This window comes from Apaloderma vittatum, unplaced genomic scaffold (genome assembly GCF_000703405.1).
Source record: "Apaloderma vittatum isolate BGI_N311 unplaced genomic scaffold, ASM70340v1 scaffold8264, whole genome shotgun sequence".
In the NCBI taxonomy this organism is placed as follows: domain Eukaryota; kingdom Metazoa; phylum Chordata; class Aves; order Trogoniformes; family Trogonidae; genus Apaloderma; species Apaloderma vittatum.
In genome coordinates, this window is record NW_009714283.1 from 21,668 (window position 1) to 44,873 (window position 23,206).

General features: G+C 42.6%; 1 protein-coding gene across 1 annotated transcript in view; it reads left to right on the forward strand.

The window, feature by feature from the left end:
* LOC104273367 (cyclic AMP-dependent transcription factor ATF-6 alpha-like) overlaps positions 1-23,206 on the forward strand; it is a gene marked incomplete at its 5' end in the record, with an annotated part of 52,029 nt that overhangs the window by 12,291 nt on the left and 16,532 nt on the right. The window contains one exon of the mRNA XM_009868685.1: positions 22,958-23,042. Coding sequence (XP_009866987.1) covers positions 22,958-23,042 — 85 coding nt within the window. The remainder of the gene's footprint in view (positions 1-22,957; positions 23,043-23,206) is intronic.

A 23,206-nucleotide genomic window follows, 5' to 3' on the forward strand; every position in this document is an offset into this window, starting at 1 on the left:
GATGCTGGCCCTGTGGAAATCAATGGCAAAGCCTTTATCAACTTCGACAGAACCAGAATTTCGCTTTGCAAATTTCTGCTTCAAGTTCCATGGCACAGGAACCACAGAGCTTCAGGGCAACATATTATTATGGATGTGAATTTTTGGTCCTACAAGCCAATGCCTTTAATGAGCATTTAAGATTTTCTCAAGTTCTGCATACAAATTTTCACTGAAGTGATTAAGCCAGATTTAAATCAGAACTTTTGTTCTTTCTTCCTGTGAACGATCAATGTACTAGGAATAAAAATATCTAGGTTGTGTTTTGCTTTTGTTGGTAATAAGCCTGCGCTGTGGTAATTGGCAGTAAAAATATCATAATGACTGGCTTTATCATGCTCATGTAGCAGTAGTTTTCTGTGCTGCACACACAGTTCTGGCAATAGTTTGGATTTATTCTGAGAGCAGGAGTGAGGCAGGTTCCAATTCATTGCACTCTTGATGCCATCTACATCCTGCAGGCAAAACTGCTCCGTAAGAAGTCAGCTTCAGAGGATGTTTCGTAGCCAGAAATTCAGTCCTGGCTTATACTTTTCTCCTGTTTTGTTGCACTTGACAATGGGTGGTTTTTACTGAACATGAGGTTTTCTGCTGTTGACTTTGTTTGTGGATTTCCGTGGACTGGGATGTATAATTTGGTCGTTCATTCAGACAAAATGCAATGATTAGACTCACATAGTCCTGCTGCTTCTAAAGACACAGTAGCTATTTTATACATTTGAGTCCTGTGGGTTTGCAACTGCTGCAAGTTAATATGGAGGTTTTTGAAAGATTTTGCAAACTTCCCTTTTTCCTGGGGAGCCTGACCTTAGCTATTCAGAGGGAAAAAATTACTTTATCCTAAGATTTTCAGATCTTGTCCTGTGTTGTATACAGATGCTGAGAATAATATGTGTGAAAGCACTGAGGCTCAGGACATAGTATCCGTGATAAAACTGCCTCTCCTCTTCAAAGCAGAAGTCAGCCTGTCGTCTCTATGAGGCCAGCCCTTACCTCTCTGGGAAAATTTGAGACAGCAAACAGTGTGTGTGATTGTGCTTCAGCATGCCCTGAAGCTCAGCAAGCCAGCCTCTGTCAAATTACGGAGGATTTTCAAATCTGAAAATCCATAGTGAAAACCTCCAGTTTCCACGCGTCACTAGTGAAAATGAAGCTGGCTTTCTGCATTCTTTTTTACAAATTCCCACTTTTCTGGCTAAACTCTGTATTCTTTCTGCGTCAGAGAGAACTTTTTCCTCCCAAATGCCTGGTGTCCTTATGAAAACAGAGTCTTTCTTCAAGTGTCATCCCTCCTGGTGTGGAATATTTCTGGTAGATGGGGACTGGGACGTGGTGGGGAGAAGGGTTCTCTGTGGTTTTCTGGATACTCAGCTGGGGAAGGTGTTGCTGTTGGTAGCATCTTAGAGTTCAGTCTAAAAACCTCCAGAGAGAAATCTAATAGTCTAGAATAAAATCAAAAAGTGCGTTGGGCTATAGAGCACAAATGACCTTACACAAATGGCCTGAATCCTGGGACTGTCAAAGTACACGTGTATGAGAACAACACAACTCCGAATTTAAGAAATGGGAAGCTCTGAAGAAGTTTTTTAGATTTGCAGCAAAAAGCCAGCAATTCTTTAAAAAGCCATACAGCAAAACTTGTGATTGCTTCGTTATTTCTTACTGTTGTTGTTGTGCAAGGCCTAAAGTTGTGTTTTGTGCAAGAACATCCTTTGAAAAGTGGAGCAGCAGAGAGCTGTGTGTGCGCGTCAGAGGGGCAGCGTCCAGGCAGGCGGGCTGAGCGCAGGAGGACAAGAAGGAGCCGGGCAGGGAGACACCTCGGATGTGCCCTGAGCGGAAGCCAGAGACGAGCAGCCAGCAAGTACCAGCTGCAGTGTCACCTCTTCCTGGCAGCAGCTGTTTGGCTCGGCCAGATGTGAGCAGCGGTTCGGAGGGACCCGGACGAGAATGCAAAACGCATTTCTGAGAAGGGAGGTAATGCCTGTCCCGTCAAGCAGGCATTTGTTTCCTTTGGAAACGTCTGTGCTGTTCCTAGCTCTGCATGACGTTTTGGAAGCAAAGTTTCAGTCACTCCAGATTTTTATCTTCTTAGGTCCCGTCAAACCCCACTGTCTTCTGACTAAAATTGAGAATGAACGTGGTGTTGAGGACAGATGTATAAGCAGAGACACAAAAGTCACGCAAATATGTCTGGCATGGAGCAAAAGATATTCTTGAGTTTTGTATGTGTAGCCTTGATTTGTTTGTCTTCTGTATGGTTACTAGAACTTCATGAATCATATTAGTGCTGTCACTGAACTTCTTTCAGCCTTATATGTCCCAGGCCTAACTAATACTTTGTTTTTTTAAAACTAGTATTTGGAAGGACAACATACGCTGTAGATAATTATAGTGAAAATAAAACATACTGCAAAAAATGTCTCCAGGACTCAAACTGGTTGCAGACGGACGTGACCAGTAATAGTATACATGTATTTAAAATGCGCTGCGTGCTTGACAGACAAAGAGTTGTGGGCAAGAAATAGAGGAAGATTGTTGGTTTTGGAAAGCCTCTGTAAAAGACCCACTGCTTATGAAATTGGTGTGGACATAGGCTAGAGAAGTATAATTGGGAAATGTGGGAGGAAGATGTGATTATAAAGTGGGGATTGTCTCAGTAAAGGGAGTGACAGCAGTACCTCACTTATTAAGAATGGAGAACAGATAATTGCTGACAATAAAGTGAGCAGGAACACAAGTTTATCTACAAACAAGTAATGTGCATTCAAGTAGAGCAGACAGTGGAAGTGCAGCTTTGAAGCAGTTCCTTTCGTTCAGGAAATAACCCAAGTTTAATAATGCATTAATAATACTTTAATAAAGCCAGATAATAATGCTTTTTTCTTTAGTGATAGCGTGCTATTCAGAAAGTTTGGCGTAGATTATTCGGAATAGTTCTCAGAAGGGAGTGATGGGCTCTTGCTTATGATCTGTAGCAGTAGTTAATTATGGGATTGATGCTGACTGAGCCCTAACTTGATGAAGATACAAAAGATGCCTTCAGCACTGGAGCTGCAGTAGCCAGTAAGGCATTGACTTGTGTTTGGTAGGATTAAGCTTCTGCATGAAAAGGACCTTCATGATATTTCATTTGCCTTGAATGATAGTATACACAGAGAGCACTTTGAAATAATGGTGCTTATTTTCTCAGTTGGACTTCACACTTCCACAGCTTCAGACTACTGATTCTTTTTTTTCCTGTTATTTTCCAGTTTTTACATCTGACAGCCCTAGGCAGAGTCTTTATAAAACTAAGATTTGTAGACCTGAAATATTCTTTTAGGTAGTGTTTGTGTCCGCAATAGAAATCCTTTCTTTTAGCAAATGTTAATAATGACAGTATTAGATTTGAGAATGTTATTCAAAGTCTTAGGCACGCTTTTAGAGTTAATTCTGGTCAGAAGAAGTTATTTGCTTCCAGTTTGAATTAATCCTTTTGCCAGATTTTTAGCTGGACAGCACACAAAGCTTATTTTATGAAGTAAGAGCCCAGGTGCTATTATGAGTGTGTGCAGATTATCATCACCTCCCACTGGACCAAACAGAACACTTGTGGCTTCCAGATTTTATTTTTAAATCGCTTACACTCCTAGGACAAGAAGTGTGATAAAAGTAACTGTAAGTTTTAATCTTTAAACTGGCTTTGAAACTTGTAACCGGTTTTAAAACTGAGAGTGGAACATAAAGCTTGATTTCCCCTTCTGGGACTTACCGTTTCTTGCAGCCTATCTACCAGGATGGCTAATGGAAAGACAGACCCGTACCTGCAGAAATTCACTTGCTTCTCATAAAGGACTAAGAAATGCCCTAAGAAATTTTCTTCACTGTGTTTTATCACAGGATCAGAATGGGTCTCCTGCAGAAGCGTGTGCTCTGTGATTAAACGCTGTTTTAGAGAGTCCTGTGTAGGTGTGTTCTACCTGTGTCCATAGCAGCTTCCTGCCACTTAATTCAGCCAGGCCAGCTATCAGTAAGGTGGGCTTTTGTTTCTCGTAGTTAAAGCAGAGAGATGAGTCTGAGGATGAGATCATTTTGCTTCATGCCTGGTATGGCTTGCTTCTCGCCATGTAGCTGGATAAACTCATCTTGCCAGCATAGCTGGATGGAAACTGCCCAGCTTGGGGTCAGTGATTAAGAATTTGGAATATCTTGAGCTAAGCTGAGAAGTCTTTCGTGCTGGAAACCACTGTTCAGGAAATCCTCGTTGTGTTTTGATTGCAAAATGTGCCTGTGAATAATTCTGGCACTAGAAAATACTTCTCTTCAAGAGAAGGCATTGCTCTGCAGGAGCGGCACGTGAAGGACTTGAACAGCACGTGCACCACAGAAGACCTGGGTAGAAATGGCCTCTCTGTTAAATCCTGCCCTTGGAGTTTGGTTAGCAAAGCTCCACTGAAGCATTGCATTGCATAAGTGGTTATTACAATTCCTGGGGTTTGTGACTGTCCGAAATAAGGTTTGAAGTGTCAGCTCTCAAAGAGAGGTGATACCAGATACGAGGAGAACAGTCCAAGCGGTGCTCAGGGTGAGAGCTCACTCTGTGGAGGCAGGTACACAGGCTGCTCGCTCTTGATCTAAGTCCAGCCAGGCTCCTGTGTATTAAACAATACCCTCCTCTGAGACTCCAGAAGCGTCTCAAGCTGTTCCTCATTGATGGTTCCTTCCCTGAAGCCTTGGCCAAGTGTGGAGGCTCCTGGGTTGAGTCACGGGTTAGCATCTGGGAGGCCCTTGTTTAATCGCCTTTCCAGGAAAGCAGCGCAGAGCTCTCCTTTCTACGAACAGTCCTGAGCTCTCAGACCTGGATTTTTTAATCAGGAGCTCAGTAAGGTAATCACTGGACAGGTGACTACTAGAAAATGAGGTTGAAAAGAAACCGTTTTGCCATCCCAGTCTGGGGCCAGCGTCTCCAGAGGCGGATCTCCTTGACTTCAAGGAAATACACTGCGGGTTTCTCTTTGCCTTTGCTAAACCATCTGTTTGGTGTTTGGTTACCAGCTGTAAGCTGTAACTCTCCAGCAGGCACTCAAGGTGCCGCATACAATCTAGGCAAGAAGTTTCCTAACTTCTCGAGCTCAGTTTCCCACGCACCAACGTAGAGAAATGTGTGCAAAAATGAAACAGGACATAAACATGCTGTCACTTGGAGAAAAAGGGCAGATGCAGCAGTTTTCTTGGTGTAAAATTTCGACAAAAGCGGTTAGTTGTGGTTCCAGGAGAATAAGAGAAAATGTAAAGAGCTGCATTTACACAAGCAGAAAGGAACTCTGGAGGTTCAGGCTAAACACAGAGGTGATACTAAAAATGCTAAAAAGAGAGCGTGAAGCCAGCTGGGTAAACTGTTATAGTGTCGAGACAGAATATTTCCATTTCAGTATAGAGCTGGTTAGCGTTGAATTGGTATGGCAGCCCCGGGATAAGGATTTTACCCACAGCATGTAACTTGTCAAAAGGAAGCAACAAATGCATTTTAAAAGTATTTCAGTCTCGTTGTGTTGCACACGTGTGCCTGTCAGCATGAGAGTGTGGCTGCAGACCTTGTCAGGGAGATGTTCTTGAATAATTAGCGTTTAATTCCCTACAACACTCCTGTCCCTCCTCCGGTCTCCTGGCAGTTAGAAACATCACCGGTCATTATCCTGCTGTGGATTAGTACCTCCTTATGTGGATCAGAAATGAGAGCCCTTGTGACTTATAGTCTCTCCAAATCTTGATTAGTTAAGTATTTACCTATTTGCTTATAAAAGTCATGGCCAGTAACTTAATTCTCATAGGAAATAGACACCTAAGAGCAAGAATGGTCTGGATTAAAAGAAGAGAAATAAACCCAGAACACTGTACCTCAGCTGTGGTACCTTTTGTCCGATTCTGTTACAAATCACCTTTATCTGCTTGCTGCACTTTTTCTGTTTGAAAATGTCCTGACAAAGCCTTAGTGCAGCTGCTTTGCCTTGTATGAGATTACGGTATTGAGTCTGACCCATGAAATGATACGTTGCTGTGCTCCTTGTCTGCATTTCCCTCGCAGTAACAGCGTGTGCAGTTGTTAGAGGGCTGTGTGCCCTTTTGGTAGGCTTCTGAACAGATTTGTGTGTGATCAGAGGGAGGGAGGGAAATGATCTGCAGCTCGGGGACTGCCTGGAGTTCACGTTGCCTTTTTGCAGGTCAGGGGGTAGCTCTGCAGAGCCAGGAGAGGTGCAGAGGGCAAGAGGGGATGGAAATAAGAGAGAGCACATCCACCAGGATGAAGTAGCCTTAGGCTCTTGCTCTTCTGTATACCCTTGTGTTGAGGACCTGATTGAGTATTTTCATTGGTGGGCGATATGTGTAGTCTCTCTCGAGACAGCACATATTAAATTTGTTAAGGACAAGCTGAGTCCACGTAGTGAAATCAGTTATTTTGCCATAGTACTTGCAGCCCCTTGTCTAAGTGTACGCTGATGTATAAAGTTATTCATGTGTCATTCCTCACATCTTTATTCTCTGATTAGAATTCCAGTAGAGCCTTTCTTTGACCTGAAAGCTCTGTACATTTTGAAATAGAGAAGCTGGAAACTCCAGTGGCTTGGTGAAATGTTGTCAATGGGGCATTTCATTTTTAAAACCCACATTTATGAAAACACAGCTTCTGTGGTTCTCTGATATGGTTGCATCACACTTTGCAGGATATTGGCAGAAAATGTTGAAATTATATTGAGATTTCTTATTTCACAAGCGGAATACAGGTAATTAGAACAAGGCAAAAGCATTTATTGTAGGTCTAGATATTTAATTTAGTGGCACATGTCAAGTGAGATGTGCACAAATAAAGGCAGAGAACAGCACACATTAATTTCTCCCCGTACACCAGAGTTTCTGAATAATCCTTAATGGGAAAGATTTTGTAAAAATCCACTGATAGCCTTTTGCAGTATTGTTTTGTTTTTCACTCGCTAACAGTTGTGCTTAAACTGTGAATGTTCCCAAAAATCATAGGAGTGCTTGCCAGAGGGGCCTCCACAGGTCTCTAGCCAAAGTCTTTACCTCTAGTCTTTACCTGGCAGCAAATACAGCTGTGATCTCACTAGTGCTGAACAAAAGGTGACAAAACTTTCCTGAATGCCCTGGCCACAGTCCCCAAGTTTGGCTCAGGCTTATTTGATTTGAGTCAATTCCTCTAATGCTTCTCTTTTTCTTAATTCTCTGCATCTGTTTGTTGGGTTTTTTGTTTAAATCATTTCAGACTGCTGTTTCTTTATGGTCTACCAGGCACCACAAATTCTCAAGCACCACGCAAGGCTCCTTCTTCACTTAACGGAGGCGGAAAAGCTCCTCTCAATTTTTCCCGCCTGCCCCAAGCACCTACTATTGCATGGAGTGAATTTCCTTCCGGAGGTGCCTCTCCCCTGTAGATTTTTAAAGGGAGCCTGTCAGACAGCAAAAGCTGGAAAAAATTAATCTCACCCTAAGTGGGGAGATGAAAGGCTTCTGTTTGCTCAAGCCATTGTGTTTTAAATGTGGTTGGGAGTTGGCAAGTACTGATAGAGGGAAACATATTGCTCTCCAGGAAGAGAGACAGGCCTAGCCTGAAAGCTACAGCCTGATGTGTCTTCTGAGTAGCATGCAAGTAAGCATCTCTCTGCGTTTTTATCTTTGCAAAATTGACCTTTCGCTCTTTTTAGTCTGATCTGGTGCCTGTGATCTTGCTCATTCCATTGCTGAAGCAGACAGGCAGTTACTCACGTGCACGGTTGCAAGATGGAAAAGGAGTGCTGGAAGTTTTGATGGCTTGTACGAGATCCTACAGCACTGTAGTTCAAAAAAAACCCGACAAAAAAAACAAATACTGTTCTCTCACACTGGTCAGAATTGGATGATTTCTTCTCTAGCTGCATGAGCAGCTTCCAACATTTTATAGGGGAAAGACTAGTCAGCCAGTTATACAGTTTACCACCACCAGAAAGGAGAGTTCCCGTTTTCAGCGTTTCCTTGTTTGTGGATGCTCTTGTCGGATTCGTTCTCAAGCCATTTTACTCAGTGAGGAGAAGAACAACCTGAAGAATTCAGAACACTTGGAGGACAGTCTGACAATTGCCAGAGGTTGGCAGGGAAGGTGCGAGGGCTGAAGAAGGGGGAAGGAGCCCTCCTGTTTCTGGTGGCCACAGGGGTCAGGTTGCTCAGCCACCTGTAGGATGTGCCCGGCCATTCTGAAATGCACTTTTGTAAGGTAGGTTGTGGGTAATTAAGGAAGAATCCTCAGCATCAGGCATCCAAGATCCTTTCTGCCACCGTTAACCATGTGAGTTAGTCACGTAACTTACTTATACCTTCTAGACCGTTTTTCCATCTTGTTTTGTTTTGAGGTTTTCTTTTTTGGGGAAAAAACATTAAATGTTTATAGAGTTTTTCCCCTTATAAATGAAATCTGTTTCTAGAACCAATTTACATCTTCCTCAGCAATGCTAGAAATTCAAACAGCAGCCACTTGGCAACAAAGTGATGCAGAATCGAGATTCAGAAGTGAAACCTAGCTACAAATGTGAAGAGAAAAAAGCTCGCCGGGTTGTGGTAAATGTAAATTATGAAAACCAACAGCCAAAAAAAGTGAAAGGAAATGTCGTCTTCATACTCTCTTGTTTTAACTGAGATTATTAGTAATAAGGAGATAACTTCTTTAACATTATTATGTTCAATATCTCTTTTAATTAGAAGAAAATAATATGAATAGATAAATCCTTAGTCATACAGATGTCCAGAGATCTGCAGAATGAGAAACATCTTTCCAACACGCATCTATAATGCAATACACGTTGCACGGATTAAAACGCTGCCGTCAAGTTTGGATTCAGCCCACTGCATCTTAATGTTAAAACCTTGTTGCCTCTGAAACTGCGTTTTGGGAAAAACAAAAGGCAGCTTGGATTTGGAGCACCCTCCTGTGCCAGACCACCGTCCAGCCATTGGCGGCCTCGGAACTTTGCCTGTCCCTGCTGCCAAGATGTATAAGAGACCCACCCAAGCCTGAGCTGAAGTCATTGCAGAGCTCTGGGTAAATCTAGAGGATTCAGGCAAAATTACAGTCTCGCAGCTGAGTGGGAAGAGTGTTTGTTTCCTTGTTATCTGATGGTCTTTCTTTCTGTATCTCTCACATTGCGTTATTCTTGTGGGTTTGACTGTGGCATTTGAATTGTGGGAAATTATACTTTTATATAAAGGCATGCTTTTATTCAGCTTTGGCAGAATGTGGAAGGAGAGGGAAACTGTTTTCCATAGGATTAATCAGAGGAAGGAAAATGATAGATTAGTACAGCAGGATGAGCACCGATCTCTTCAGGTTCCTTAGAAAGATGCGCCTAAAGCTGCTTTACGCAGCAGGTACTGACGGTGTAAATGAGACCTACGTTTTTAAAACCAGGTCAAAGGCAGTTTACTGAAAGTACTGCCTGTATTTATAAACCAACTTTCTGCCTGTCATCTAAAACATCTTTTTTTGCCACTGCTTGGAGGTGATATCTCCATCTCGGTGAAGAGGAATTACTGCCAGAGAGGCTGTAAGGCTAAAGGACGGGGGCGGCAGGGCATCCCAGAGACTTAAGTCACGGCCAGTTGCTTTCTCCAGAAAGTTGAGGGATAACAAATATTTCTAACGGAGGCTTTCCAGTCCTTCTGATGTACGTCTGTGTGGCTGATTCAACTTCCACAATTAGGACAGATTTGTTGCTAATTTCCTGTCCATCTGCTGCGCTCTCAGAAGCGGCATCTCTGGCTGCAGATGCGAGCGCAGCTGCCACTGCTGGCGCTCGGGCACTCGAGGGCAAACAGCAGCAAAGCAAAGGCTTTGGCTTCCACTGATTTTAGCCTAGAATTTAATTCAGATTATGACTTTATTCTCTCTTGTTGTTTGCCTTGAAAGCTATTCCTCGGATTTGCCGCTCATTGCTTTTGATTTTTTATTTTTTTTTTGTTTCCTCCTCTATATGCATTACCCTCCCCGGTGAATATATTGCCAGCAAGTTAGCAACAATCACAGAACAACCATTATGTTCTTTTGCAGATACTAAAATATATTTTAAGATAATTCCCATGCTTGATGTTCAGCTCAAAAATGCATCTGCTCATGCTCGGCATTTGGACTAATGAACAGTTCAGTCCTTTCGTAGGGTATGGCAGACCAGGGGCGTACTTTTTAGAACCATTAACAGCTTCTGTAAAGTAGTTTTGCAGTCTGGCAGTATTTTTATCCAAAACTTTAAATGTATGTTCACCTGTACACCAGCACAGAACAACTATTGTTGTTCTTTTCAAGAGAACATCTTTTTCATCCATTTTATAAAAGTTTTCCTTCAGACTGAATCCTGCACTTGTGTTCCAGTTCTGGCTGTTTGGCTCTTTGGCCGAGCTGTCCAAGACGAAGACAACTGCAGGTCATCTAATTCTTGCCTTGCAGCTATCTTACAGAGTGTTGGAGATTCAAGGGGAGGTTTAAATAATTTATTTCTATTGTTGCAGGAGGTAAGAAGACTAATTTCAAACCAGGGCTGAATCCTGTGTTGTAGGCATTGTAGGACTGAATGCATCATCATCCAAATAAATGCCTTGATTTAAAAATGTTGAAGTCTGGGCTTTATTTGATAGCTGTTTCTGGTTAGGATGTTAAAGTTCTCTTGCGTCTCCGACTGCCTCATGGGCATTTTTACCCTGTAAGGAAGGATGCTTTCTTCTGCTTTGAAAGGAAATTGTTTTGTCAGAAGAGACTTCAGTCAGTGTGGCCTTTCATGGACTTCTGTAGCTATTCCGAAACATTTCTCATGTGCATGTAGCCCTGATTGCGATCTACATCTTTCTCATATGGTCTTTTCTTGAGTGCTCCACACAGAAAGTATAAAGTAACCTTGACAGACTCTTCCAAATTTGCGACAAAGTCCGTATGGATCTTAGGAATGTTGTTTGGAAGAGCCCTCTGGTCCAGCCTCAGGTGTGAAGGACGATTGTTGCCAATATTGCATGAGGTGGGCTGTGGCATTGTCAAGTGGGCTCTGAAGACCTCTAAGGATGGAGGTCTCGCTATAAACTGAGATCAAAGTGTTCTGGTACTTCACTGTCCTTTCAAGTCAGCTGGAAGGGAAAGCAGAGGACAGCCGCATTAGCAAACGGCTTTTGAACCGCAGTATTGTCGAGCCAGCATTTGGAGAAAGGCAGACATAAATTTCTTTTTTAGCCATCCAGCTTCTGTTTCATGGGGAATCTGATCTAGAGATAAGTCAGGATTTACAGTCTAGTTAATCTCATGATGTTCTTCTCATGTATCCAAGGAGCGTGCCCGTGAAACCACATCATTTTTGTGCTTTGGTTGGCTCTCTGCATACGTGGCAGGGCTACAAAGACAGAACAGCGGGAAAAAGGTGTTTGTTGGCAACGACATTCCTCGCTCCAGTTTGTGTTGTGTGCGCTCTTTTGGGGCAGAGTCTCCAGCTGGGCAGTAATTCTGGGAATCCGGAATTCGTCTTACATAGAAGACCTGAGGTCTTACAAGCAAATAGAGAAACTTTGGGTTAATGTTTTGTCAGAGAAGCAAAAAATCTGGATTATATCCATTTTGGTTTTACTGGACCTTATTCACATGCTCTACCTAAATTACATGTTTTTGCAATTACAGATTGCAGTTGCAAAACTAATAGCCTGCAGATGCTATGCAAAAGCAGAGCTCTGCTACAGTGAATTGGAGAAGGAGGGGAATTTCATTTTATGGGCAGTAGTAATAAAGCAATTAATTTATTTTAGGTCTTACAGCTTTGTAAAATCTACAAAGGTAATTGACAGACTCAACTGGGAGTTACAGGTGCACTGAGTTTCTGTGCTTACACAGCCCATGAGGAGGACAGAAAATGGTAAAGGAACATAATTTTCAAGTAATTTGGAATATCTTTTTTTAATTATTTGATGCTACTTTGATTGAGAGACCCTTTGGAAGAAAATCTGATCTTATCAAACATAATCCGAGGAACTTTTCCACTGGCACAAACTGGGATTATTTTAGCCTTCACAAAAGTTCAGAACTGAGTCAACGATTCGCATAGACATACTTTTTCCAGTTTATCTTGAAACTCAACTAATTTTCTAAAGGTAACGTACACACAAATTATCAAATCAGTTTCAAGTCCTTAAAACCCTTCCTATACAATTTTAACCCAAACTGTTTATTTAAACATAGAATCCCGTTCTTCACATCCTCTTACTTTGTGTTTAGGAATTTTTTTTTTTTCAATCTGCTGCCAAACCAAAATTACATCATAGCAAATGCATGCATTGTTCCTTACTTTCAGGCCTTGCAAAGCAGTTCTGCAGATGACTTTTAACTGGCTGTATTTCTGTTCTGTGCCCTCCTTCTTCACAGGGTCTCTTTTTTTTTTTTTTTTAACCTATACAAAGGAAAAAACCAAAATTAGTAGGAAGAGTCCATTTATGACAGAAATAAAGCTCAAATGGAGTGCCTTCAGCTTCCTCTTCGTTGCAATCAGACTGGCTTTGCTGTGCCTCGTGGTGTGCCTAATTAACCTATGTACACGCAGATTTCTGCTGACTGGTTTCCTTGAATGTTCCCCATTCACAGGGGAACACCGATGGTATTCGGTGTCTCTTATTTAGGATGTGTTGCAAGTCAAAAATGAGATTCAAAAAGGTTGGATGGAAATGAGATGGATTCATCCTGGATAATTCCGAAATGAGGAATTTGCAGAGGAAGAGGATGCTTGAGAATAGTAGGTCTTTTTGCAGCTGGTGTGCCTTTGTTAAGAGGAAGAAGATAGATGTTTCAGTAGGAGGGAGGGTTACCGAGCCTGTCTCATGGAAACGTGCTTGTGTTCTGATTCCGAAGGGAGACAGGGTTCCTTCTCAGAAGCCACTGGGTAGATTCTGCTGTTCCAGTAATAGATACCTAATTACCAGCATGCTTCAGTGTTATCTTAAGGCCTGATTCTTCTTCTTTGGCCTTAGAAGTTGAAAAAAGGAATTGTAAACCATGAAATAGAAAAAATTAATAGTATATAATTTTTTTTCCACCTTTGTGACATCTGCTTTACAGCTGCCTTTGGTGCAGCTTATACTTTGTTTTACAGTCTGTTGTGTATTACCAAATTGTTGTGTTAATCTTCTCAAACCTCGATGGAGTAATGAGATTTTCTTGCTTTTTTTTTTTTTTTGCTTTCTCAATTGTAATCTTGATCTTCTACCTAGAGGGAACGGAGTAGGATACCAAATGAAATAAAGGGCAGCAAATTAAGCTAGGAGGATGCAAGTTCAAACCAAGGAGAGGAAGATAGAACTAGACTGGTAGAAATTCTTGCCAAAATGCGTTATAGATGCTGTACTTTTATGTATATTCAGGGGAGGACTAGGAAAGCTCATAGAAGAGAAATCTAGTAATAGCTACTAAATATATAGAAGTCACTTCTTTTTTAGAAAACCCCTGAAACAGTTGGTGGCTGGAAGACAGGTAGGGGAAGGTGTCATATCTGTACACCGTGCTGGTCTCCCTCCTAGCGAGATGAGTTGGAGTCGGAGGAGTTCAGCATCAGCTCCCAGGCAGTAGCATGAATGCCCAGGGCAGGCAGGAAGAGGAAATCAGGAGCAATTTCAGCAGGTTTTGCATCAAGTCATTGTAAAGCTGCGTCCTCTGCTTTTACACCTGGAGATATTTTGTTTTTTGTTCTAAAATGGAATCATACAGTGACTGCTGTTACAGCTTGGATCTTTTGGGAGTCAGGAACTACTGGAGAGGTGGTAAATATTTAAGCCTGAGATACTTGTAATCTGTTTAAAAATCTAACCTAGGTCACCTGAAGTTGACTTCTAACTTTTAGGTTCCCTTTGATGTTTAAGGCAATGTAACATAAATTCAGTCCTAAAGGAGAAGGCACACAAAGTAGTTCTTGCTTTCCTGGGGTGTGCTGTCTCTGTCTGTCACCTGCTGAGGACACGGTTCACGGCAGGTCTCCATTCCCTAGTAGTCTCCGTAGCCTCTTTAGTTCTTACTCCAGAAGAGGTCCTTTGCCCCTGGTTCTTGTTTACACTGAGAAGACGCGTAGTGCTGACCTCCAGAGCTGATCTCTGCTCATCAACAAGCACAGCGCTGCCCTTGAGGGGGATGGAGGAAACTCCTCCAAAGGCAGCTTCAGACAGAGTGCACTTTCCATTCCGCTGAGGTCTCTGGGATTTTCACAAGGCTGACTCACAGCGTGGTGCTTTACAGTTAGTTTAGTTTTGGAGCTTGGGCCGTATCACATCTGGCAGTAGCACAATAAAAGCCACTAAAGACTTCTCCATTAAAAGGTCTCTCGTGTGAGAAGTGAACTGGATAACAACTCTCTCCTCTGCAGGGACAGTGACCAGAAAGTGTTCCAGAGTACAGTTAGGTGTTATTTATAAAAACGTGTCTGGGAAAGTCAGAAAGGTGTAATCTTACACTACGGGACATTTTATTGACTGTGGGATTGAGCTATTTCTGGTAAAATGCTTAAATAAAAAGTGTATCTCATCACTTCATGGCTGTGTGCAAAGTATAGGCTGTAAAAACCACCTGTGTGCAGAAACACTGGGATTGGAACAGTGTCGGTGTGAATAGGAGCACTTTGGGCAAAAATAAAAGCAGAAAAAGAAGCTCTATTCCCACCACTTCTGGAACCTTTTCTGTTATGGGACAGCCTCGCTCCCTCCCTGCCCCCCAGTAGGCTTAAAACTTAAAAAAGTAATTAAATTCTGTGATTAGGGCTTGGGAGTTGAATTCTCGATTACAAAATTTCTTCATTAAGCATGCTGCGAAATCAAACTGTGTTGGTCTGTGCTAGCTAACCTCAAGTTTAATACTTGCAGAACTAGTTCTCTTTGAGATTAAGTTAAATTGTTATTGTAAAACTCAAAGTAGTAAAGCTACTGGGGCCTCCCAGGGTGGGATCTGAAGGGCCAGTGCAGAGAGGCTGACACATTGTGAATTTTTATTGTGGGTTTTCTGGGACTCCTTGCAGTCATTGTCCCATCTTTCCCTCGCTTTCATACTCATCTTTAAATGTCATGGATTCCCTGCAAGGTTCCATGATGGGGTGAGTAAATCCACTTGGATTTGGTCTACCTAAAAAAAAAAAAAAAAAAGACAACACATCAACTTTAAAAACAAGGCAGTTTTAGTTTGTGGTGTAATGAGTGAGTGTTGTGGCTGTGAGTCACAGTTTGTGTAGAGGTTTCAACTGGTTTCCTCTCTTTTTTTTCTGCCCTTAAAGCTATCCCCGTGCTTTTCAGATATATGGTAGGATAGCAGTGGTTTCACAGGGACCCTTCCCTCTGCAGGTACTGCCCTGTTTAAGGTCCACTGATAGCGAAAGCGGCGCTGCAGGAGCTTCTGGCATTTTCGGATGGGCCAGTCCTGTATCCAGAGTGGTGTATCCTCGGGACACCATATGGTTGCCATCACCCAACCAAGTCAATAGTGAAATTACACAGCCATTTCCTCTGCAAATTTGTAAACTTTCATACATGTCCTCCTTGAACTTACGGAGGAAACCAGGAACAGATATGCTGAGACCTGATTCTCATTTACACCGTGGTCTGTGCTCTGTGCTTTGCAGTGTCAGGAACTGCTGGGCTAAATGAGAATCAGCCCCTCGGCCCTCAGTGCATTGCAATAAGTTCTCTTTGCTGGAGAATGGCCTCCTTTTGTGTCCAGGGAGCTGCTGAAATTCAGCTCTGGGTGTCCTAAGAGAGGAGTTCCAGCTGCACAGGTATGATTTCCCAGTTGGGAGTCGCATGCTGGAGGCTGCGGTGCTGCTCGGTGCTGGCTTTGCGCCTCAGTGTAGGAGAGCAGGACAGCAACATCGCGTCTCTGCAACAGCCGGACAGCCTGAAACAATTATTTTGAAATTTTCAAGAAGTGTGAAATCTGTGGTTTCTGAAAGAAAAGCTGGCTTGTCAGCTCTTGCAGCCCAGGGTTTTAAAAAGCCAGCTCCTCGGAGACCTGTACGGGGAGTTTCTGAAGTTGCATGCAGATTTCTGGGCCCGTGAAAGCACATTTTTGTTTCACACTCTTTGTATGGCCAAAAGCATATGTCTAAAAAAGGTCCAGTGTCATCTCATTGACCAGAAATCCCTGAAGATGTTCAGAAAAAATAGGTTTTAAAGACAATACGTAGATTCCGTGCACATTTTTTTACGCTTAGAAAAACACTTGCTTTCTATCTGCTTCATCTTGAGATCGCTAGGTGTGGTCAGATAGTAGATAAGCTTTTAAGCTGTCAGGACTTGTTGAACAGTACCAGAAGTATTGCTGTTAAAGAAAAATGGTACCTCAGCAGGGTTGAGCAGCTGCCAGCACTTGAGCGGGGTGTGGGAGGCTCCTCGCCTTGTATCGCCAGTGCTGGTAATGCGGTCCTAGAATCACAGCGGGAAGATTCGGGCTGGAAGAGATTGAGGCACGATTCCCTGGGAGACCTCTTAGTCATAAAGAGAGATGAAAAAATGCCCAGCTGCAGTGTTTGTTTACTGTGAGAAGTCTTCTGAAGCTGCCTGGACAGACAAGCCGCTGGCGTGCCCAGGCGCCTGGCTCTCTTTGCCCGCTCTGCTCTGGCGACTGTCTTTGTTAGCTGCGATATTCTAGCACATAGCCGGTCTCCCCAGCAATGGTAAAGATCAAATCTCCTCATCAAGACAAATTACAAGAACAGCGCGTTGAGTTTTTTTTCTTTGGTATTTTAACTCAGCCTCCTCGGAGCTTTTATTCCAGTAAAGTAACAAATGTCACTTGTTGGCGAAAAGGTTATCCGTAGCTCGTCAGAGGAGTGGGGCTCCTTTGGACAACGTGAGGAAGTCTTTATCAGAAGAGGGATGAGAAGTGAGTTAGGGCCCGTCTTTTAGGAGTGGGGTTGTGGCTCTCACATGGATCCCATCTGTAGTTGGCAAGGTACGTGCTCCAAATCGAGAGGAAGGGTCAGAGGCACGACTTGCCCTTCAGTAGCGTGACGAGCTGTGTTTTCACAGGCCGATGTGCTAAATACGCTGTAACTAAACACATTTAAATCGAGGTATGCTAGTTACTTGCTAGTAGCTAGTGCTTTCACTCAAGACACTAGAAAAGGCTTGAAAAACACTTACCTGTACCTAAGCACAGCAGCTGAGAAGGTAAGGAAAATCTAGGGGAATCAATCTGACGGGTAAGAAACCTTAGGTGTGGGAGGACAGACAGCTCGTGCTGAGAGTGCAGAGCCTCGGCGGGCTTGGAAATCCGTTCCTTTGTGTCCCGTGTCACTCAGGTATCCCTCAGATGTGTGCACATCTCCTCTGAACATTCCCCATAGCACTGGTGGTATTTTCCTCCATCGTGGGCATGCTGCAAGGACCAATTTCTTTGTGTTTCTTTCAAACACAGAGGAACGGAGGAGAAGCTCTGCAGGTTGCCTGTAACTCTGCTGCTCCCCACGGAAGCATCTGTTGCTGGGTGCAGCATTGCCAATGGGACATGCATTGCAAAAGCCAAAACAAGCAGTATTGCCAATTCTAATAATTTAAAACCCAAGGGTCAGGCTTATGAGATTATGATAGTTTGAAAAAAAAAAGAAAAATCAAAAAGACCCCTGAGTAGCATGTTTTCTCTCTGTTTGATGGAACTTCACGGTAGGAAGTGGTGATGTTTTCTTTATGTTCTTTGAGAGCTACAAACAATCATTTTATTTTATTTTTTAAATGAAAGCTAAGTTGCCCACAAGTTTTCATGCATGTAGGCAGTAGGGGCTTTCAGAAGCAAACCACATCTCATGAGACTCAGACTGCAGCTGCAGAAGCAGCCAGTTTTGGAATATTCTGTCACAGTGGAACAGGATTTCCATTGCCAGTTGACTGTTGAGGTTAGAGAACCACGAGGCTCCAAAGCTTAATCCCTGTTAGAGCGCTGACAACACTGATCTTATGTAAGAAGCCTTAAAATATTTATTGCAGTTCCATGGGCTGAGTCCAGAAGCAGATCAGCAGGCACTGAAATAGCTGTAAAATGATTTGGTGAGGAATTTCATTCTATAGGGGCACAAAATGTTTACAGCTCTGGTTAATTATATTCAGACTAAATAGTGCCCTAAATGTTTTGTGGTGGCAAGGACTCTATAAATGTGATTTTTAATCAGAAGTTTAACAAGTAACAGCTTCAGAATTTATCCCCAGGAAAAAAATGTGTTTCTGTATCCCAACTTATTAAATGAAGGTAATGCATTTGTGGCTGGATTTTTAGTATCTATATCTTTATTTCTCTCTGTGTCCATCTCATCTGGCTTCGATAACACTCAACTGATGATCAAAAGCAAAGTGAGAATGGTAATGCTAGAGTCCTGTGTGAAATACTGTCTTTCTGGGCTGATACTTTTCCAGTCATTCTGCCAGCAGTCTCAGGTCTGCGTCTTCTATTTAAATTGTCGTCTCATCTAAGTGTAAATCTTGGCCCAAGCCAAGGCCATCTGTTGTTGGGTAATAGTTATGATTTATTCTGCCCCTGGTTGACATTCATGCTCATGGGCTAGATGCTGACTTGTAAGATTTGGGTTTATTCATTTTCAGTTTTATATCATGTGTTAACATCACATGCAACATTTTAATTTTAGATATTTTTGTCTAGCGTTTAAAATTAGGGATGAGTAATAGCATCACACACCCCTCTGGGACGCAGTCTGCGTGTTTCAGAACAGAATAGGACAGGAGAAAATATTTTGCATGTTAGAAATACATTCAGACAATGTTTCTAAATATCTGATTTCCTCCTAATCACTAATCCGTACTCTCATTTATGTTACATATAAAAAAGATCAGGTATTACTTTCAAATAAAAGTTATGGCCTGTTTGAAGACTTTGTGGCTCAAGAATGTTGTAAGGAGCTAAACTGTAGGCAAAATAGTCATGGTAGTTATGAACCTTCGCAAGTTGGGATTATCTTGCATATAACAGATAAAAGATTATTAGGGAGATGGATAAATTTCCCTAATTCTGTATTGTTTAAAAAATGGCTCTTTGTAGTAGCGATGGGCAACGTCCGGCTTCTAGACAGTCCGTGCATCTTGCGCGTTAGCTCCTGGCAGCAGTTTAGACTTCCAGCTGACTGGCTGTTTGTATATCTGTCTTCTCCAAAGGTGGTGTTGAAACACCAAGGAGTTGTGCAGCAACTCCGGAGCACATCTGGGTGCACAAACACGAGTGGAAATGACTTCACTGTCTCCCCATCTGCTGCAGGAGCAGAAAGCTGTTCCCTTTCACACTGTGAAACGAACAGAAAGTCGATTTTAACATCTCGGATAGCAGAGCAGCTTCATCAGAAATGGGTCCCTGTGCACTTTGTTTCGGCTGCAGCGAGTTGACGTGGTCAGGCTGTGTGTGGAAAGATTGCTAGCAAGAGTGCGCGGATGACAGGTGTCAAAGTTTTATCAGTTTTGTCAGATTCTGACAGGATTTTGTGTGGCTGAGCAGAATGTGTTTGGCCTGCTGCGATTTGTGTAGATAAATTCACTTCACTAGGCTAGACTGAATTATAATACTGGCATTTTATGTATTGGTCCTCCTCCTTGTATTCCTCTGGTTTTGAATATCTGTAATTGCGTTCTAGAAAACACTGCTCTTTTTTTTTTTTCCCTGAGGCAGGGTGGGATTCATTTAATACAGCTTCAGGTGCTTGGATCTTGGCTGACCAGTCTGAACTAGACGTCGTGCTCATGAGAGTCACTGGAGAGCACCAGACTTCTCTGGAGATCCTGCCATCTCCAGTGCTGTCCTAGTGAAGGGTGAAATACCTGCTGGAGTTGCCCAATTCAGTTGGCTTGATCTAGCAGAAAATTACCTGATGTTTTTGTCTTAAGCCAGAATTACAAGGAAGGAGAGCAGACAGTGGTGAACTGCTTGTTTCTTCTTTACAGCTCTAGAAGCATCATTCACAGAAGTGTGATATTAGTTGAGATTAAATTAAAAAAAAGTCAAGGGAGGCTTCTAGGTGAGACAGCACTAAGAAAGGTGGATTTTACATCTTGTGTTCAGTGCAAGGTTTAGAATAAAGTATTGTTTTCCAGTAAAACAGTTTGGTGGAATCTGAACCTACCCTGCAGTATTATCACGTAGTCTGGCAGCGTTGTAGTCATGGAAATAGAGTTTGTTAACTACAGAGTCACTCTGAGCCAAGTCTTTGAATTTAACCACGATGGAGGAGACGCAGAGCTTGTAAAGGCCAAGTCTGAGGTGTTTGCACTGCCTCTGTAGTCGCTGTAGGACTCTTCTGAGAAGTTGTTACTGCCAGTGTCTGTCCTGGGAAATGCAAATAGAGAATTATAGCGTCATCAAAATGGGTCAAGAAAACCTCAGGTGGTGCCTTGCCCAGCTTTCCCCTTGAAGTGGAACTGTTCTGACAGCAAGTAATGGCAGTCCTGGCTTTATTTGTATAGCTGGGTCTCAGAAACCCGCAAGATCCCCTCGCTCTCTGCTCACCTGTTCCAGGGTTACACCACACTCTGAGTGAAAAACTGTTTCTGAAATGTCCAACCTGAACCTCCCATGGTGCAGCCAAGAAAGGTAATAGTAGCTGCGGATTTTTCCTTATTTTGTTGCTATCCAGAAGTTTGGCATTTCTATCATGACACTGCTGTTTATTTCTGTAAAGTCTTTGTGATAGTTCTTAATGCGTTTTATGCATACGGTAAATAAAGGTGCCATTATAAACTAAATGAAGCGAGCATCAATTAACGTACCAATCTTCACGTAAGTTAGCAAAACTAGTAGTTACTTATAATGATTCACAGGTGATCATCACAGAATGTCAGGGGTTGGAAGGGACCTCAAAAGATCATCTAGTCCAGCCCCCCTGCCTGAGCACAGATGATGTGCGATGCTTGTGTTTTGCTAGGTAATGATGTTTTGAACTTTCAGAAATATTGAAAATTCAAAAAAAAAAAACCCACAACAGGATAAGGATTTTTGAAGCAATGTTAAAAATAATCAGCAAATCATGACAAGGACATTGTTCCGAAATGTAGTTTTAATGGACATCTTTGGGCCATTTCCTTGGGAACACTGAATTTCAAGAACAGTTCTTCTGTAAAGCTCATTGTCTTACTGAGTGTTGTCTTAGTGGTTCAGAAACAAAATGGGAATTACATATGTAGTCTGAGAATTATACCAGCGTGGTTTTATGATTTCAGTACCAAGATGGTTTTAATTACAGTAATTTATTGAAATAATGTTTTCTTCTCATGGCTAGTCATTTGGTATTTTGGGGGATTTTTTGGTGGGAAAAGAAGGATTGGTGTTTCTGCAGTGTATCTACAGAAGATCTTGATATATTTAACATCTAACTTTGTGTGCAGCTCAGTTCCCCGAATCTTAGACATAATAATGTAGTGTTTAGATATTAAAATGGAGGAAGTACAGTTACCCTGACATTAAGAAGTGTGTCCTGAAGGAAGTCCAGTTCAATCTGCCAAAAAGATAACCTTGGCCAAAAGCATGAGATCGTTGTGTGCCTGTTCTTCCCCCTGAGCAGGGAGCTGAAAAGCTGCCTGTAAAGTATCCGAGTGCCGGGTTGGTAAAACGTCGTGGGAATTCTACAAATGGGAAAGCATGAAATGAAAACATCAAACCTCCTTCTGCTTTTTGACCACGTGAAGTAGATGCTGGCTCCTGTAAAGTGAAAGGCAGATGTTCGGATCTGGTTGTGGGACAGTTGGAGAAACTTCTCAAGCAGTTGGTCTCCACGTGTTTGATGTGGTCGTGGCTGACAGCTCCTGTTCTTCTCAGAGACACAGGGAGTGAATTTGGCATTGCTGGGACTGGGAGAGGGGCAAACACAGGGGCTGGGAAAAGAAACTTTTCCATCAGTTGTTTGGGACCTGGAAAAGGTACTTGGTGATCGGCAGGTTTTTGTTCCGCTTAGAGCCTTAGAAATTTAAACTCAACTTGTCAATTACATAAACACAGTCTTTTGTTCCTAATGACTAAGAAAGAGCAAATATACTTCCCTCACAATGCCCACTGTGTGCTGAGATGGTTCAGTGAAGCCACCCTCCCTCAGGGAAGCCAGGCTCTGTAAGGCACGGGCAGCTTCCCTCCTCCTTAGCAGTCTTTCTCTGGCACAGCACAACAGTACAGGAGGTGTCTTGACTGGCGCTTTATGTCCTGTTGCTCAGGGAAGAACCGTATTTTCCCAGGCTGCAAGTTAAGCAATTTGAGTTCAGCAACAGAAGAAAAAAAATTAAGAAAGGCTGAATTCGTCCTCGCAGATCAGATCCATACCCAGAGCGTCTCCTATTTCCACTGCTAAAACCTGGGGTAGTTAGTTTGATCGCTGCTATCTTACAGCAGCACCCAGCCACCTCGCAGCTGAGATCAGCTACTAAAGCACAGCTTTGCCATCCAACTTCCCTGGTAGCTTTTGTCAGCAGAGCTTGTATTTCACACACCATCACAACACTGACTGATACAGTCCTGGTGCAAGAGCTTGGCATGGATATAGCAACACGACGTTTATATGTAAAGCAGGCAGCACGGCAAGTAAAGGCTCCAATTCAGCAAAGCCCGTAACCACATGTTTAAATACTGAAGTCAAGTTAAATTATGTTGATCATATACATGAGTAGTCTGTTGAATGAGGCCCTAATAGTAGTTTCCATCTCTCTTCACATGATCAAGGCTTTTTTTGTGTGTTCTGCATGTGACAGGGGTTTCTTCTCGGTTACACAGCATGAGCAATTGCTGTGACTTCTGGAAGACTCCCTCAAGAATTTGAATTTGCTAAGCTGTCATAAATAGTTTTGTGTGGAATGCCTGTAAGACAGAATCGGAAGGAATTTTCTCAGCTCTGTGCTCCCAGGGTAGATTTAACACATCTTTTCCCCTGTTTTCCAGGACCACCTGTTACTGCCAGCCACCACACATAACAAGACCAGAAGACCAAAGATGTCTATAGTGCTGCCAGCTGTAAACATCAATGGTAAGTCCAAAACATGAAAGAGAACGATAGGAGACTAATTTCAAAGAGACGTGCCTGACTTGTACGTGGAAACAAAACTTAGACTAAATGTCTGTCGCTACAGCTTTGAGAAAGAAGTCAGACTGGCCATTACTGGGCCTTAGTCACCAGGGTCCCCATTGGAG